General features: G+C 35.9%; 1 protein-coding gene across 1 annotated transcript; it reads left to right on the plus strand.

Annotated features, from left to right (window-relative positions):
- Positions 1 to 16,388: 16,388 nt before the first annotated feature.
- Positions 16,389 to 16,859, plus strand: LOC149956297 (calmodulin, striated muscle-like). Its single transcript, XM_090166833.1, has one exon. The coding sequence runs from the start codon at positions 16,389 to 16,391 to the stop codon at positions 16,857 to 16,859; it is 471 nt and encodes a 156-aa protein (XP_090022959.1).
- The last annotated feature ends 1,477 nt before the right edge of the window (positions 16,860 to 18,336 follow it).

Below are 18,336 nucleotides of genomic sequence, written 5' to 3' on the forward strand. Positions count from 1 at the left end.
AAGAGCCCGGTATATGCACAAGAGCAATACAGGTACTGTAGATTCTACACAACACAGGACAGATATCATTTCCATCCTGCAGTAGGATGGTTAAAATTCCATCCAGCCCAGTGGTGTAGTCGGACCAGGGTGGGCCAGGGTGCCGCCCCGCCTTCGTTTTTCCGTTTTTCCAGGGTACGCCCTGCTTCTTTCTTTCCAACTTTCAAGTGCGCGTCTTGCTTCTACTTCGTAAATCATTGGCACTGCGAAGTGCGTATTTCATATAAAATTGATATTAAGTACCTTTTTTCAATTTCCTAATTAATCATCACGTTTCCTACTTTACTGCCAGCCTTCATAAAAACCCCGTCACTCTAGTGTGTTTAAGCGTCCGGTTACAGTATCATATAACCCTTCGGTGTTTTAGTGACTTTTGGTATTACATTTTGCAATCTTGACCATCTATATTTAACTAAAAAACTGAAATAACTTTTGAACGCCACAAACGAATTACATATAGATAATACATGTAATAGAACTTGATCAACTCCCACTATAAAATATAAAATAAAGCTAATTTATTAAACCATTCTCTCAAGATAAATTATTAACTAAATCCCAGCCTTCAGCAAGGTTAAAATTAAATCCCTCGCTAATGAAAGTGTTTTTCTCTCGGTCACAAGACCGTGATGCAATATATTCCGAGCCATCCCAATCCATTTTTTTTCCCAAAATTTTCCGAACTAGACCAGTAATATCGCCTCAGCTCACAACCATCTCAGGGAACCATTATCATGTTCACGGGCCTCCCGCCCACAACCAGGTAGCAAGATCCCTTCAAAAGCGCGCTTTTTCCAAGGTCGTCGCCACAGGATCAAAGGCACCCGGACGTTTCTGCTTGGAGACAAAAATGAAAGAAACCTCGAGACTCTCTGGCATCCCCCCCGCCACCCCCGAGTGACCTTTCTTAGATCAGGGAACGTCATCCCTACCATCATAGGACACGAGTCTTAGGTGCACCATTCAACCACGTAAAATGGGAGGCCACCAATTGCTTTTTGTTTCAACCCAGCCCTCCAATCCCCGTAATTAATTCTAACAAAAAATAGTTATTTATAATTATTGACCTTTTTAATTATTTTTAACAATAACAAATAGATGGCGAATAAAATGATATTTATTTTTAAGGATTACAAATAGATGGCGAACTAAATGTAGATAATTTGTGAGGGTCACAAATAGATGGCGAATAAAATGATATTTATTTTTAAGGGTTACAAATAGATGGCGAACTGAATGTAGATAAATTATGAGGGTCACAAATAGATGGCACGCCACTAAGCTGGAAGCTGAAAATAACCAGACTATTAAGTTATTGCTTAGTCCAGGCCATATTAAATAGTCTATGAGTGAACTGCCGTAAGCTGAACTGAACTATCTATATCATCTTTGCATCATAGTAATGACGTGTGATAAGCCAATAGAAGGGCCAAAGCAAGAAGGCTTGAATGGGGGGAGGGAGAACTGTTTATTTATTTATTTATTTAAATCTGCTCAATAAGCCACCAGTAGGGCTTCTTGTTGAGCATCAAAAACAGATTACAGAGTAAAGGTGGAACAAAAAAAAAACAATAACGAGAAAAAAAAAGGTTATAATTAATTCAAATGAGAAGCAATGAATATAACAATTAAATAGTAATGGTAAATTGTGCGATTAAGAATAAGCTAGTATAAAGAGAAAATAGACTAAATTTAAACCATATAACAAATTTAGGGGAGAACTTTTATGGAAATAGTTAAAAAAAAAGTTATAAACATTTCAATTATGAAGCATTGACTAAGGACAAAATGTAATGAAAAACATAGGAAAACACATTTAATATTAGAGATTATAGGAGCAAATTGTATAGACTAAATTAAAATTCATATAACAAATTTAGGGGGTGAATATTTTACGTAAATGGTCAGAGACTTGGCGGCGAAATGTGTGTCTATTAGGTATTGATACGATATCATTGGGTAAAGAGTTCCAATCATTTATGACCCCACGAGAAAAATGATTTTGTCGTTGAGAGGAAGAGACTCTAGGCTTGGCTAGCTTTAGGGTGTGACCGCGGGTACGAGTGAGGTTAACGGAAAAGAAATCAGAAAGGTTTAGCAATAAGTTGTTGTAGAAAAAGTCGTGGAGCAAGCAGAGATTGTTAATACGATGACGCAGGTGAACAGGGTCGATACGAAGCAAACGCAGGCGAGTGGTGGCAGGGAGACGAGAAATTTTGTGGGAGAGTTTAGTAAAATAATTTTGGGCTTTCTGGAGGGCAAGTATGTCTGATTGAAGGTGGGGTTTCCAGACTGGGGAGCAGAAATCCAAGTGGGGAAGTACCAGGGAGTTATAGAGAGTCTGGATAGTTTTGGGGGAGCGAAAGAGTAGGTTACGACGGATTACACCAGTGGTAGAACGAATTTTTTTAGACACTTTGTTAACTTGATTAGAAAAACGCAACGAGGGATCAACCATTACACCAAGATCACGCTCTGAGAGCGTGGTTTTAATTTTAGCCAACCGGAGCTTCTTAAGCAAGAGGGCGGTTCCTCTCTTGCCTAGGGGGTCATGCAGAATACGGCTGAATATTAGCAAAGGACGTCATATTTACAAATCACGATTATTGTTTTTTGGTTATCTTCCACAATGATTGTTAGAAAATATAAATTTTTATTTAAAAAATATACGTATAAATCGGTGACATATTAGCCTAGCCTCGCAGTCTCGAATAAAGGGTGTGTTAATTTATTATTAATTTTGCCCGTAGGAAATACCATAACAATTTCAAGTTGTACCTAGGCACGACCAACTTAAATCTCGATAAACATCGAAGTGGGACGTACATTTCTAGCGGCCGGTACTGCCAACTTCGATCACGGGTGAAATCGAAGTTAGCCGTACCCAGGTAGCGCCCCAGTTCTTTTTTTAAGGACTTCACCCCCTTCCGGCCTAGAAGACTTGTAGGGCTTAAATGACATTATAGCCCATACAAGCTTGGAGTGAGTGAAACCTGGTTTGGCCACATTCCAATCTACCTCTTTAGTTATTTTGAACCGAAGAGGAAAATCATAAGAGACTTCTGTATCAGTGACTTTAGAGTCTGGTAAGTGAACCTCCAGCAAATTCCTTAGTGCAGGGATGGCCAACGTGCGGCCCGTAGGGCTTTAAATATCGGCCCGCAAACCTTGATCCTAGTTCAATGTATCGCGGCCCGCCGGGCTTTAAATTGACGCCCACGAACCCAATTCTGCGTCCCACACTTAACTTTTAGATTTTAAAAATATAGTGCATTTTGTTATGTTATCATTTCCTCCTGGAAAACAGCTGCAGCATCGAGCAAGCAGCATCATAACTTTAAATTTTTTCTGAAGCGACAACTGAATAAAATCCTTAATTCTCGCCCCGTTTGCCGTTGTTCTAAGCGTCGTCCGCTTCTCTGTATTACCTAAATTTGAAACCATAACCGTTCGTGGAAGGATCTGGATTTTAAGAAATGGTTGCTTCATACCGAAAATGAAGATAGGAGATGAAAATCGTACTTTTCAGGACTAATGGACTGAACAGTTTTACGTTATTTAATATGCAAAGAAGGAATTTCGATGCTTAAGGAGTACAATCTCAAGCAACATTACGAATCGAAGCAGGCCGAGAAATGTGAAAAAATTACAGGGGCATCACAAACCCATAACATAATCAATTTAAAAACTAAACTTAAATTTGCAGATTAATCTGAATCACCTTCATACCCAACCACTTTGGCCGGTGTTAGTGCTGTGTTAATGGCCGGTTTAGACGGTGGGTACAGGACTTACCTTACCCCCCTCGACAGCAAGACCACTTGCAGCTCTATCTGAAGGCCCCGTGCGTTGATCTGACCCGTCTCTCCCGGTGGAGGTGAAATATCCGACAAGGAGCCCAAGGGGGTGTCGCTCAGTTCTTCTACCAGAAGGAAGTCCGACATATCAGTAGCAGAACCCTCTTGCACTCTTTCAGGGTGCGCTAAGGTATTGCGTTTTTTCAGACTTTGCCCCTATCCGCCCCTGTGTAGGCAGAAAATTCTACCTCCTTTCAATCTGAAAAATCCAGCGGATGAAGATTTTGTCACAGCAGAGGTTACTTCTTTCCAACGGCCGGTTTTGAGCCGGTTGTAGTAAAGGTACAACCTTCTTAGGAGAACTTATGGATTTGTCGTCCAGACATTCTCAGTCCTGAAGGCGACATTTCCCGTTTTCGGTATTTTATTGGCTTTTAATACTAAACGCTTCATGCCCTCCAAAACGAAGTCTATCTGGTGGAAAGCCTTCGCTAACCACTCCCCAGTTGTAGCATCCCCACAGAGGTATGTGATGGCACCTCCGGCCAGGTGGAAATTCCTGATGAGAGGTTCACTCAAAGGTGTACCTTCAACTCTTTCCAGAATCCCACGCTGGACCGTGCTCATTATCTCCTCTGTGATAAGGTTCTTCGAAAAGCCATCTTTTACAATGGCTATCTTTAGCAGCCCTACTGCTTCACCGTAGGACATAGGAGGCAAACGCTCCTTCGGCTTTTAAGCCGCTGATTGGGAAGGCGTTTCTTTGTCACCCAAGGGCCAAGGATGACTGAACCTCCTTCTTAGAAGGCCTTGCAGCGTTACGGAGTGTATTGCGTTGCAATGTTTTAGAGGGTATGTTAACATCCGAGGTGGACCCAGACTCTTCATCAAACCGGGTAATGTTTTAAGCAGATCCATGCACAATTTGTTTTTGTTTGTTTGAATCCGTGAATGATCCTACTCCAGAGGGGATCGTAAGTGATTCCGTATTTTTGCCTCCCCGGTATTATTCAACCCACAGCACGATACGTTACACCTTGGTTTAAAAAGAAACAAAGCCTTACTTGGCCAGCCTTAAAGATTGTCCCTCCAACTGTTACTCTCTTCCACTATGTAGAGGTTCAAGGTTGCAGTTTATGGAAGGGGAGGTAAAACAACTCGGGCAGTTACATTTTCGCCCTTTCTGAGAGTGACAGCCGATTATCAACTTTCAACTTTGTTAGTTTAAACAAAAATTTAAATATATTTTGCTTATTTTATTATTTGTTGCAATCGAATGTTCTACACAAATCGGTAAATAAAACTAACTTGCGTGTATCGTTGTTCGTGCTATACTTCTCGGGCGTATTACTAACATAATGCGGATGCATAAGCATATTTAATTATTAAAAGTAACTTTTCAAAATATGGATTTTGAAAGGTAAACGCTTATCTTGCATTGTGTTTTGAAATAACAACTGGTGAGTATACTATGTAATACTATCAACTTAACTGGGCGCACAAGATTTAATTTGTCGAGTTATATCTTTTAGCAAGTCGAATGCTATACGAAGGAAGACTGATTCTTTGCGGGTTGATAATTTGTAGTGTCGTCTTGTTGAAAGCTTTCTCCGGTGTAACGATGTCGCACTTGATTGTTGCCAAAGAAAGTTCCTTCATCAGACAATTACTTGATTTTCTCAACTTTCCTAATGTGGATTCAAGAATGGATTTTAGGATTTTAATATTTTTCATGTCAGGTCGAGGAAGAAACTTCTTTTCATATACTTTGTTGTGGCAGTTATTAAACGGCTAAAGGTTCGATCATCTTGGTATGGCTCAATTGGAAACCTCGGATATCTAACATATGCTGGCCAAACGGATTCTCAATTTTGTGTTGGATAGTGGACCACTGGTTGAACTTCTTGAATCGGCACATTTCTTGCCCTCCTTCGCACTCATAAATAATAACCAACTTACTTAAGTGGTCGCGATCCACAATGTTAATCTCTACCAAAATTAAGTACTTTTTTACACTGTGTTAAAATTGTATTGCGTTTTGTATATTGAAAGTATTAGGTTTTGCCTTATTTTTATTTTAAAACGCTTGAATCGCATCGAGATCACGTTATATTTGTTTTGAGATCGCAATTTCGATGAATAGCGCACGTTTGATTAACCCTAAATGAGTGGGGTCATATAAGGCACCGGTGAGCGTACTTTATAAACCGCTGAGGTGAAAAAACACCCAGTAAAAATTATAACGTGGGATTAGAGATGTAAAATTGTGTGTGAGAATGTTACGCGACGCGTGATGTGTGTTTTGTTTACGCGCGCGGTTGTTTTTATAAAGGTTTGAGTCAGTCTCAAACATCTTATCCTATGAACTACCAACCATACTATGGTCCTCAGTTTCGAGTAGGTACATTTGTTTATTATCAAAATATACATTTATAAATACTTATTATGAGAATGCAGTTACATGCACATATTGTGTTTAAATACTCATTGCGAGTACTTACGTGTAGAGTACAAATAAAAAACTAAAATTTATTTTACCTTCTTTAGGTATTGGACGCCGTATTTCACACTTTCACCGTGACATACGACAGATTCCCGGCCGTTCGGTTTACATCGTACGTCAAAGATCCGCGTCAGTCATTTCTCATTGGCGTTGGACCTTTAGTACAGAAGAGCATTACTTAAACCGGGGACCCTATTCGGTAATTATTTGGCTGTCATGGTTAATAAAAGATTGTGGAATTTTATCATATACACCTATAAATATAGATCTGTTTATACCCTTAACGATATTATTCTTTCGCAGGAGCAGGACTTTACCGTGAGCCCACGGCGTTGGCACTGCAGTTTAAACCACGTGTACGATAAGAGCAGCTTTCACGTTGGCCCTATAATACCAAATAACAACTTGGTCTGCCTTGGAGAGCGTTAATCTCTGGCCAGTTAGAAAGTATTATAAAGCCTCATTAAAATCTTAAAACTTCGCCCTGCCGGTAAGACAAACACATCGTAGTAAAGCGATTTAAGAACGTTGTAAATGATAATAAGTTCATAGCTTCAGTTGCACGCCAGTTCGTGGACAATATTTCCTTTACTTTCTAGATCTTAACAAAATTGTGTGTATCATATTAATTGTGTAAATATAGGTGGTGTAGACCGAGTGGATACTCGTTTTGTCAAAACATGAATCATTCTTTGCAGATCATAATGTCATTGGCACTCATTTAAACTTCAATTGTTATTTTATGTATTTCAGAGTCTTCCGGCTAGAGATATATTACTTGAAAATATACCACTTACATATTTCCAATTAGATTAATAAATGTTCAAACATTAGATAAAGGAAGTACTTAGTACTTTTATTAACACAAATAACATTTCATTTCTCAAATTGAAATGAAAAAATAAAATTAACAATTAGGAAAATCAATTTTTTCCCCTTCTGAGAGTGACACCCAATCATCAACTTTCAATTTAGTTTAAAAACAACTTATTATAATTTTTTATTTTTAGCAATTTAAAAATATAAGCTATTTCGCAATCGAAAGTTGTACATAAATCGGGAAATAAAACTAGTTTGAGTGTGTCGTGGTTCGTGCTGTACTTCTCAGGCGTAGTACCGCCAAAATGCGGATCAATAAGCTTATTTTATAATTAAAATTAACTTTTCAAAATATTGATTTATAACTTAGGTATACGCGTATCTTAATTTGTGTTTTGGAATTACAACCGGGGTGTATACTCTTCGATATTATTTACTACGAAACCAAAGTAAACAGTTGTGGCCTAATATTTTGTATGTTTTCTTCTCGCAATGGAGCATACTGCTTGGACAATGTAAGTTGGAAATCAACAAAAGTAACTGGGCGCTCAAGATATAATTTAACGAGTTATATCAATTATCTGATAGCATGTCACATGCCATACGAAGGAAGACTGATGCTTTGCGATTTGATAATTTGTAGTGTCGTCTTGTCGAAAGCCTTCTCCGGTGTGTCGATGTCGCACTTGAGTGTCCCCAAAGAAATGCACTTCTTCAGACAATCAGCTGATTTTTTAAACTTTCCTCGTGTGGAAATTTTCTTATCAATGGATCCTCGGATTTTAATATTTTTCAAGTAACTTCATATTATATTTCAAAACCACTATTCAGACGCTCTTATAAAATTATTTTTTTTGACATTATCAGAAAAGGACCAAGTCATAACGCAAGTGTACAGAATTAACAGCAAAAGGCGGTCAATTAATTAATCGACACGTCAGAAAGCAAAAATGGTTTCTCGATAGTGTTGAGAATAGACGATTCGCTCTCAGCTCGAAGAGACAAAGTATATTCTTGAGAAGATTTAAAAGAAAGTTGCCGATTCAGAGTAGCAGAAGATTACCTTCCCACCTTCTTCAAAGCTTTTGCTTTTCAAAAGAACCCTCACTCTGCACTTATTGAGAATATAAGCATAAGGTGAGAACAGTAATGTATGTATTTGAACCAAAGAATATTTACTGTTTTAAGTAAGAAAAATTGGCACCTATATGCGATTTAATCACTAGTGGAAAAAAGGTTTTAGGGGACAAATGAGATACTGGGCAGATTTCATTTTTTCAAAAAACACATTTTCTTTTACGGCCTATTAAAATCGTATCACAATATCCCCAATTATGAATAAAAATACTTTATAATTTTGGTAATGAAATGGATGGAGAAATTGTCTAATTTCATTAAACCTTTTGCACGAAACGTTTCAGTCAAAATGGGTAAGCGAGGTCGTAATCTATTTAGTATTGGGGCCACTTAGGAAACTAAATTAAAACCATTCAAACGTATTCAAGAGTATTTCAAGTGCGAATTCAGGTGAGAGCTCGTTTCCCGTTAAGCGCTGGTCGTTTCGGTTCTTTGGACAATAAACTGGGAAACATCGTACCCCTCGTTTTATGTAACAAGATGCCGAGCTGCCTCACTACTTGTCTTAACATAGCTCCTGACATATCCACTGAAGACGTTCCTCTGTATATTTTATCTTACGGACATCTGTAAGAATCTTTAATAGAAATTACATAACTTAAGCTTTAAGATATTGCCATGATCTTGCAATATTACTCTTCAGTATTAAACTTTAAAGCAGGCGTGACCAAATTGTTTATCTTTAGGAAATGGCTTTGTCGACTTTTCAATATTTATCTCTGAAAAATACCGAATTCTTAGATCAAAATATAAGGAATTTTTGATCTTGACCTTTAGAATTGTAAACCTAAATTCGTTGTGTTAAGGGTATTAATTGTGTTCTAGGATCTTAAGATATCAATCCGGATACCTCAGAAATCGATGAGTTTTCAGAAAACCGTGTCCCCCTGCTAGAATAACGAACTTAAATTTTTTAATATTCTAGCAGTTAGAGTTTTTGAAAAAATATTGTTTTCGAGCAATAAAAACACCCTGTACATCAAAATGGAAATACAGTTAAGGAAAAAAATAATAAACAGATTAAAAATTGTTCAAATAGGTTAATAACAGTGAAGCGTTAATTTATTTTCAGCCTGTTATGCAGTGTTTTCATTTGAACAACTCCATTTTCAGTAAGACCAAAATATAGTTCTATATCTAGACTGTTGACCAATCGCTAGATATACAGAAAACGCTTAATTTATATATCAAATATTAAATCATGTTTACATTATTTTTATTATTATTATAATGACAAATATATCCCTTAATTTTCTGTTAGCTGTGAATATAAAATTGTCGATGAAACATTCCGCTAAAATATGTTGGCTGGTATAAGAAGAATTGATGGTTTTTAATAAGTTTTTTTGACAAATAGAGCTAAGACCGATACACGTTCTAAAAACCGTTTAGACTTCTCTGTCAGGCCTAGCAAATATACGCTTGAATTTTAAATTCTTAAAAAATTATGCGTTCATAAAAGTCAAGGTTACAAACAAAATGTTTGAAGAACTCTTGATAGTGTTTCGTTTCGTAAAAATACCTTGCCTAATATTATCAGTAGCGGCGCTAAGGGCGGGCTGAAGTGGGCTTTAGCCCCCATGCATTTCTGAGAGGGGCCACATATTTATATTAAAAGGGCCACGTATTTATAATTAAGAGGCCACATATTTTAATTTATGAATTTTCTTTACCTCTAGAAATTTGTTTTATTGCCAAGAAAAATTTTCCGGAAAAAAACTTTCAAAATCAATTTGTTTACTCAATAAGATAGTAAACCATAAACAGATAGATCCGGGAGGAAGGGTGCGGAAATTGAGATAAACTTGAATGGACAATAGAAAGAATAGAAAGGGAATTTAGGGAAATACCCCGGGCGTGCACGTGTCCCCTCCAGGTCGGATACAAGGTCATAGGGGGTCCAGTTAACGCGACGAGAGCCGCAACAATAAAACGACCTTGTTCTTCTCGCTTCCTGGAAAATTTATAAGGGGTCACTAAATTTGTAAAATGGAGTGTAGCTACACTCCATGGTTGTAAGGGCCACAAAATTCTTAGGGGCCACAAAATAATTAGCCCACCAGTGAAAAAACCTTAGCGCCGCTACTGAATATTATCAAAGCTGATGGCATTAATTTTTGCGAATTATCACACGCAGTTTCAAAGCCCACTAACAGCTCCCGGACAAAATATACTTTTTTTTTAAAAACAATCATATCGCGGAAAAACGACGTGTCTTACCTACGATTATACCGATACTTAAGAAGAAAGCCAAACGCCCAGATTGATTGTGCCCCGGAAAATCTCTGGTATATAATGTTAACCATTTCAAAATAAATCAAACCCACATAATGTAGTTAAATTTACCCTAAATATTATATTCATAGAAAAGTTATACATACGCGCATTTTTGCTAACGTGTTCGCTTTCGACAAAACACATAAAGCTAGTTTGCTAAAGGCACTAAAATTTCATGGAAATTTGCGCTTTCGCTACAACTTGGTGCATTAGGAACGTTTCCAATCACCTTGTCACGCAACCAGTGAAAAACTAATTTTACAATGAATATCAGGTTCATTGACTAATAACCACAAATTAAGAACCAACTGTAACGACCTTATGTGGAAAAAAATATTTAAATGAAGCATTCAAAGCCAAACAAGAGAAATTACGTTTGAGATATTAAATTAATAAACCACGAAATGAGAGCTTTCCTAGCTGACCTGGGTTTGCACTCTCCATCGGTTGGAGATAAATGTGCAATAAATAAAATAAAAAAGCCATGGTGCCGAAACGAATTTTGGTTATGTTGAAGTCCTACATCAAAATTGGAGGTAAGGATAACGAGTTTAAAAACATTTCTTATTCATCGATGTATAACCTACTCTTCCAACCCTAACGGTGTAGGAGTTTAGTAGAAAAAACCTGTAATTTAACAGGAACTTTCCTGGTAATTTTCTGCAGGGAAATTACTGTAAATTTAACAATAATTATTTACCGTGTTCGACTGCTTGCCAACTTCGACTCCTACCCGACTGAGTAGACTGCTAGCCGACTATAAAGGGAAACCTAATGCTACTGGGGCTCATTCCTTACGTGGTTGTTTTGTCAATTAAATGACCCATCTGGTGAAAATGAACATTCTTCAGACACCAGAAGTAGACGATTAAAATCAGGGTATTCATCGGACATATCCGTAACCCAGTTGCACAACTATAGTATCACCGTTTTATGTCTGTGTCCTGTAGCGCTTGATGTAGTTTATCTCGATATGGATGGAAGTTATTATTGTGACGGGTCTTCCTGACGAGGCTCCTTGAGATCTGCGCTTGCCCTTCTAATTCTGGCTTGAGGATATGTAATAAAGTAGGCTAGGGCATTGTCTTATTCGTTGATGTATTGGCGACCACCTCCTTAGACAAAAGGAATGACATTCCCACGGTTCTGGAAACAGCGAAAGCTCCAAGAACGGTGTTATGACTGGAATTTGGGTAAAGGTAGCGCGTACGAGACTTCTGACACTCATCGGGTGCTTTGATTGGCTTCACCCAAAATAGTGTTATCATTAAAGCGCGTTGCTCAACAGAAATAAGGAATTGTTGAACGAACTTGCGAGGGTGATTTGTAGTGTGGAAAAAGTTGAAATAAATATTAAATAGAAAATTAGACTTAAGCAAATTAAATAAAAGAAACATGTTTTGTTAAACTAGCAGTAGGTCGGAGTTAAACCAGCTCAACCTTATTTCACCTATTGAATATAGGAAATTAACTCAAGATACCTAATTGATATGCGCTAGTCTTAAAAACAATTAAAGCTCCAATGAAACACTTGTTTCCTCCTTAATTTTTGTCTTGATCTCATAACTAAGTTACAATTTAGTCTTTTTGAATGATAAAACTTAATTTGTACGTTTTCAAGTACACAACTTTCTCTTTGTAATTTTTCTTCCATCACCTACCGGTCAAAATAAAATTTAAAAACCATGAAATATTAACAATTGTTTTTCTGAAATTTTCGATTTAAAACGTTCCTGACTAAATACATATACCCTGGAAAATTTAAAACTCTATCTAAAATAGTTTTTGAGAAAAACGTCTAGTCAGCGCAATTTGTTAAATCCTGTATATACAGGATATGTTTCTCAAAATCTATTTAATATCGAATTCTAAAATTATCAGGGAATATTTATTGGCAAGGAAACAATTTTAATAGTTTTCTATAAAATATTTTTTACAGATAGGTTTTAGACATAACATTTCAATGAGTAACTTGTAGAGCATTCTCTCTAACCTACGAATAAAATGCCCTGCAAATTTTAAAAATGTATCGAAAATGGTTTTTGAGAAAAACGCATGGTCAGAGCAATTTCCGATCCCCTGTATAGTACGATATTGAAATTATAGTACGTCGCAAAAATAGCCGGAAATTATCGATTTGAAAGTTGTTAGTCGTACGTTTCGCTAAGCTGAGGAACTGGAATATCCGTTGCGGAATTATGATAACCACTGGTTGGGTCGTCCTCCAGAGGCTCACAACATTATTTGCCTCCCAGAGGCATTTGTCACTAAACAGTAGGTCGATGCATTCTCATAAAGAGGGATGCTCAAGTCAGTGACATAGCGATAGAGGGTTTTCAAAATTGCGCCTTCTTTGTGTTGTGTCGTGAGTTGTTATAAAGAAGGACTGCATTTGTGTACGCTAAATACTATTTATTGATAAGTAAAGAAGATATGATTTTGATCACATTCATTATCTCCTAACTCTAATCTGTCTAGCTAGGCGAGTTACCTCTATTGAGTAAATTATGAACTTTACATATAAACGCGGGAATATTTGAATGTATATTATAGAATGTTATTATTTATATGACTATACAACACTTTACAATTATTATTTACAATTGTGAAAGCGTTTCTTTAACAAAAAGAAACCCAGAAATTTAAAATAGCGAAATCTTGGGAGTTAACTTAAAAATTCTTAAAACGTTTATTGCAATGTATCACAGAAAATGATATTTCGACGAATAGTCAGCGTATTTTGTTAAACTACAAAGTTAATACGGAAACCCTAAAATCCTTATTCGCTAGCGAAACGGGTATAGGCGGCGCCGCAGTCGCTACCCCTGCAGCTTGGTTTGTCTGCGTACTTTGTTGATCAAAACAAACGATTAATATGGCGGATTGTAGGCCCAGAGGTGACATAAATTGAAAAGTACCTTTTTGTACCTTAAAATATTACAATTCGAGTAAATGGCGAGAAAAGAACGTTGGAGTTATCGTTTCACAATTTTCCAAATTACTAAAATCTTTTTAATGTGTGGTTAACTAATATAAAATCAGGGAAGACGACTAGTTAGTGGGCACAGATTTGCAGCGCCCATTTTAAAGATAAAGACTTTTTAGAAAGAAATGGTGAGACACAAATTTTACTTATTACGGATTTTAAAGTCAATATTATTAAATATTTATCATAATAACTATAATGTAGATGAAGAGAGTTCAAGAGACGCATGAAATGCAGTGCCATTCCAAGCAATAATTTACCATGTAGACTTATTACAAATCCACTGTATCTAAATGAAAAGAGAGGACCCTACGTTTTGGGAATCGTTTTAAAGGTGATCTGTTTTATTATATACTGCAAAATAAGGAATTTCTAATGAATTAAATTAATTTTAGGTCAAGCCGTTCCATTGTCATTATCGCTTGAAAATATTACATTGAGGCCCACAAAATTACGCGTTAAAAAGGCATATTTTTTCTTTTTTGTATTGGACCCCAATTTTCCTATCTTTGCCACCCTGATGATTCGGTATGAGTTTTCGAGTTGATTATTAACATGTAAAGCTATTGCCGCAGATCCCAATATTATTAAAAATAATACTGAAAATTTAAATGGTTTTTATATTTATACTTATTTGCATATCTTAACATTTTTATTGATATTTTATTAACTTCTATTGTAATTTTTAATTAAGTGGTTTCTTCAATGAATTTAAATTGTTTTAACTTCGAATTAATTCTATAATACATTTGTTTTTGCCTTTTTACTAGTTAACATAAATTATGACTTTGAGTAGAAAATTCATAACATAAATAGTTCAGTTCATTTGTTATTTACAAATACTAATTGGCCAAAATTTAAAATAGGAACTAATTTAATATATTAAAAATATAACTTTCCTTGACTAGAAGTGTAAATTTAAATATTACTTTTCCTTAACTTAAATCCAAAATAAAAATTATTTATTTTGACCATATCAATAAAAAATAGCCCTTGAGAGAATAGACAAAAAATGAAAAGGCCTAGCTGAATTTTTCCATAGTAGCCTCTACAATCGTTAGCTGGTAGATAAATTCCTTCCTTTCCAACTAAGTTTATTTTGTGCCACTGCCTCTTCAATTGATATTATCTTCGCTACAAATGGACTCTCCACAAATATTTCATCCCGACTAAAAGCTAGAAATAAATTTTTGAGACTAACAAAGTGACCAAATAAGAGTACATCCACCTTTTTAAGCCTGGCAAATTTAACCCTTACAACTCTAAAAATTTTATTTCCGTACAAAACTGAAGGCACAGTTAGTTCTTTTCCTTTATTTAACACCACTTCTAAAGTCAGAAAGTTGGGATAGCTCTCAGTATCTTTATATATAAAATAGACCAGCAACTGTATGTTTGCAAAAGCCTGAATTTTTAGAATAATAAGTAAAACAGGTTACATAAAAGAATTGGGTTTTATTAAAAAAAAATATATTTACCCTCTATTGCATGAACAATAGACACTTTCAATGCTGTGCTTTCCATCACTGACTTCAAATTTTAACTTTATAGAATGTGGCTCCCCTTTTGTTTGGCTCGATTGTATTGCGTATCCTTCAATAATAACAAGTCCATCTTCTTCGTTCGAAAGAAAAAAATTCAAAGATCCTTTCGGACTTCCTTTAAGCATCCGCACACCTTCTTCTATGGATCGAGACTACTCTCCAATATACTTAAAATTTTCAAGCATGGAACGATTCACTAATATACCAAATAATTTTTTTAAAATACATTATACATCATATTTGAAAATGCTGAAGCTACTAGTCTATGAAATTAGAACAATCTGGGCTTGTTCTAATGAGAAGATAATAATAATAAATTTCCTACATACCTTTGAAACTTTAAAATTCAAACTGATCCCGTGTGTGAGTTCTTCAAGGCCTACTCATAGTGTTATTAAACTCTCTATTACGAATTTAACACCTATTGGCAGGTCAAAATTAATAAATAAATGTTGTATATACACCTTGGTTAATACGAAACATTCGAACACGCTTTAAAAATATTCTAAAATAGTTAGTAAAATGTTTTAATTGATGTTATAAAACGTGCATTTTCGCATAACGCCATTACCAGTATCACCCAAATATAGTTCTAGGCAGTGTGACTAGGTGAGGCAGCTGTAGTTTTCGTTGGCGAATAATGAGTCTTAAAAATTAAAAAAATAGCCTACCTGACAAAAATCTTTGGTGGGCTAATGGTTTTAAAAAAAAAATTGTTTAATTTAATTTTCTTAGGTACAGCAGTGCTACTGAAGGCGAAAGATATCACAATATATAAGAAAATCTAAAGTGCTCAACATTTCATTTTGAACCAATTGGACAAATATTAGCCAAACGATTTTTGATATAAAGATTTCGTTTAAAGTTTATCAACGTTATTTTGTAAACATAAACACAGCCTTCTTTGTACATTTGAACCACCCGTTGAGCAGAAGTTAGTTTCTTCCCCACCTGCCTCCTAATTGGGCATTATTTTTTGCGCTGTCTATTTGCGGTTGTCACGTATCAGTTGTTGCCAATAGACAATTGTTCACATTTGGAACTAAAAGGCATCGCCGTTCTTATTAAAAAATTAAAGCAAAACAAAGTCTATCGCTTTATCTTTCTAGCGTATAGTGAAGCCTCGCGCTAGTATAGACGTAGCCCTATGGAAAACTGTATTCGCCAAGTTATATCAGATTTGAGTTTCTTATCTTTCTTTGTTTTATTTTTTTTAAACTTTTAATTTTGAATTTGAACCGCATCGTGAATCTGATGACCACTTACGAACAGAAATCCGGGTGGTGATGAATTACGCGGAGTACGTCCAACAACTCTTTTCGGACGCCAACATAGCATTCGGCACTTACGGCCGGCTCGGTGACTCTCTCCAATCGTGCCAGTTCTACGCGTCGCAAAGCAGACTTTTCGGCAGGAACGTGAGCCAAGGAGAAATGGCCGTCTTCCTGCGGATATTCGACCCCGGACAAAGAGGGGCGTTCCTCTACTCGAACGTCGCAATCGGTCTGGCCCGAATCATGAAAGTGTCCGTCACCAGAGAAATGGCTTCGCTGCAATGCGAAAGAAGTTGGAATGGAGCTATAAGCGGACAGCAATTTCGTTACATGAGTTTCAACTTAGGAGATTTGGTTACCGCGCACCAAATGAACGAAGTCCGATTACGCCTTGAATGTAATCCAGCCTGTGTCATCAGTTTTGTTGATTTTGTGCGTTGGATGTTTGCATTAGGCTCAGCCGAAAATCCCAGAGATTCGTAATTAATTTTTGGAAAATTTTATCCTCATTTCTGTGATATTTTTTATACTATTTTGGTAGTCTAATCCTTTTATAATTGTATTGCTTATCTTTCTTATGGTGTATTTAAATTATAGAAATTTTAAATTAAAATTTTATTGTGTTCAATTTAAAACCTGGTTAAAAATGTCTGTCCCTAATTTAATATTTAAAAAAATTAAATATAACCTGGCAAAGGACTGATAGGTCGCCGCGTGATCTGGATTCATCCTCCATCCCCACCTTATCTTTTAGACTTGGACCAAGAAGGCCAAGTGTACTGAGGTCTACGAAACGTATGTATCTACGAAGCCCACGAAAACCTCTAGCCTTAATACATTTAAATTGAAAATTAATACATAGGACCAATAAAAAGGCACAAAATTAAGTTAAAGTTACACTGCATAATGACCCTATTAACAGAAAAAGTATTACTTGTGGCTAGAGGTCAGCGGAACGAATAAATTAACCGGCAAAATTTCTATTAACCAGAAAAAGTAGGGGTAATTTTTTTTATGAACATTTTATACGAATAAACAACGATTTAACATGCAAAAATAATGGGTTTTTTCGTTTTTTTTTTGGATAATTTGCGGTTATGAATAAAAATAAATAATTGGATAATTTCTTATTCAAACGCCGACCTCTACTTGTGGCTAGGTAGGGACCATAAACAAGTCAAGAGCACAGTCCGAAAAAAAATTAAAAACAGCTGGTGTTTGCTAAAGTGATAATGAACTTCCAAAATAATGATGAATCAACTTATTTCACATTACTTCCATTAGTTTTAACAGATGCTAGAAGTGAGTTAGTTGTAGTTAAATTAAAAATGTCGTATCGCGTGTTAGCTGATGATTTTTCGATATAGTGCATGCATGTTTCATCCAATACTGGAAGGGAAAGCCATTACAAACTACCTATATTCAGGGTTTAAAAACTCAGTTGATCTTCGATGACATATTGGATTACGGAACCATTTCTGGAGAGGAAAAGAGGGAAATGTTTGTGGTTCTAAACTGAAATATAATAGCTCCAATTCTGCACGGAATAACTATAAAATTAAAATTATTTTCATGAAAAATATCACTAGCTCCAGTGTAAGGGTTAATTTAAATTAAAACAAAATATACACGGTTAAAACTATACCGTAAAAGATAAATAGTCTTATTTTGGTTTAAATTTCAATGAATTTGAAAAGATTTGACCTTGGAGTATAGCCAATGTTGGAAGTTCCCTCTATAAACACAGTTACGTGGTTTAAGCTCGGTTATAAATACCCTATGCTTAAGTTAATAAGAAACATGTATGGACTAAAATGTACTTAAATTTCGCAAAAAATATAAAAGTCCATAGTAAAAGAGCCAGAAAAGCTAAACCTTAACATATTTAAAGTAATGACAAATCTTACGAAATAGTAGGGCCAATAGGTCTTCAACATTAAATATTAAACACGATACTTGG

Source organism: Leiobunum rupestre, chromosome 2 (genome assembly GCF_980474605.1).
Source record: "Leiobunum rupestre chromosome 2, qqLeiRupe1.1.hap1, whole genome shotgun sequence".
Taxonomy (NCBI): Eukaryota; Metazoa; Arthropoda; class Arachnida; order Opiliones; family Sclerosomatidae; genus Leiobunum; species Leiobunum rupestre.

What these genes read in the sequence shown, in the direction of transcription:
- LOC149956297 (XM_090166833.1), top strand. Translation starts at nt 16,389, where the DNA reads ATGAATTACGCGGAGTACGTCCAACAACTCTTTTCGGACGCCAACATA.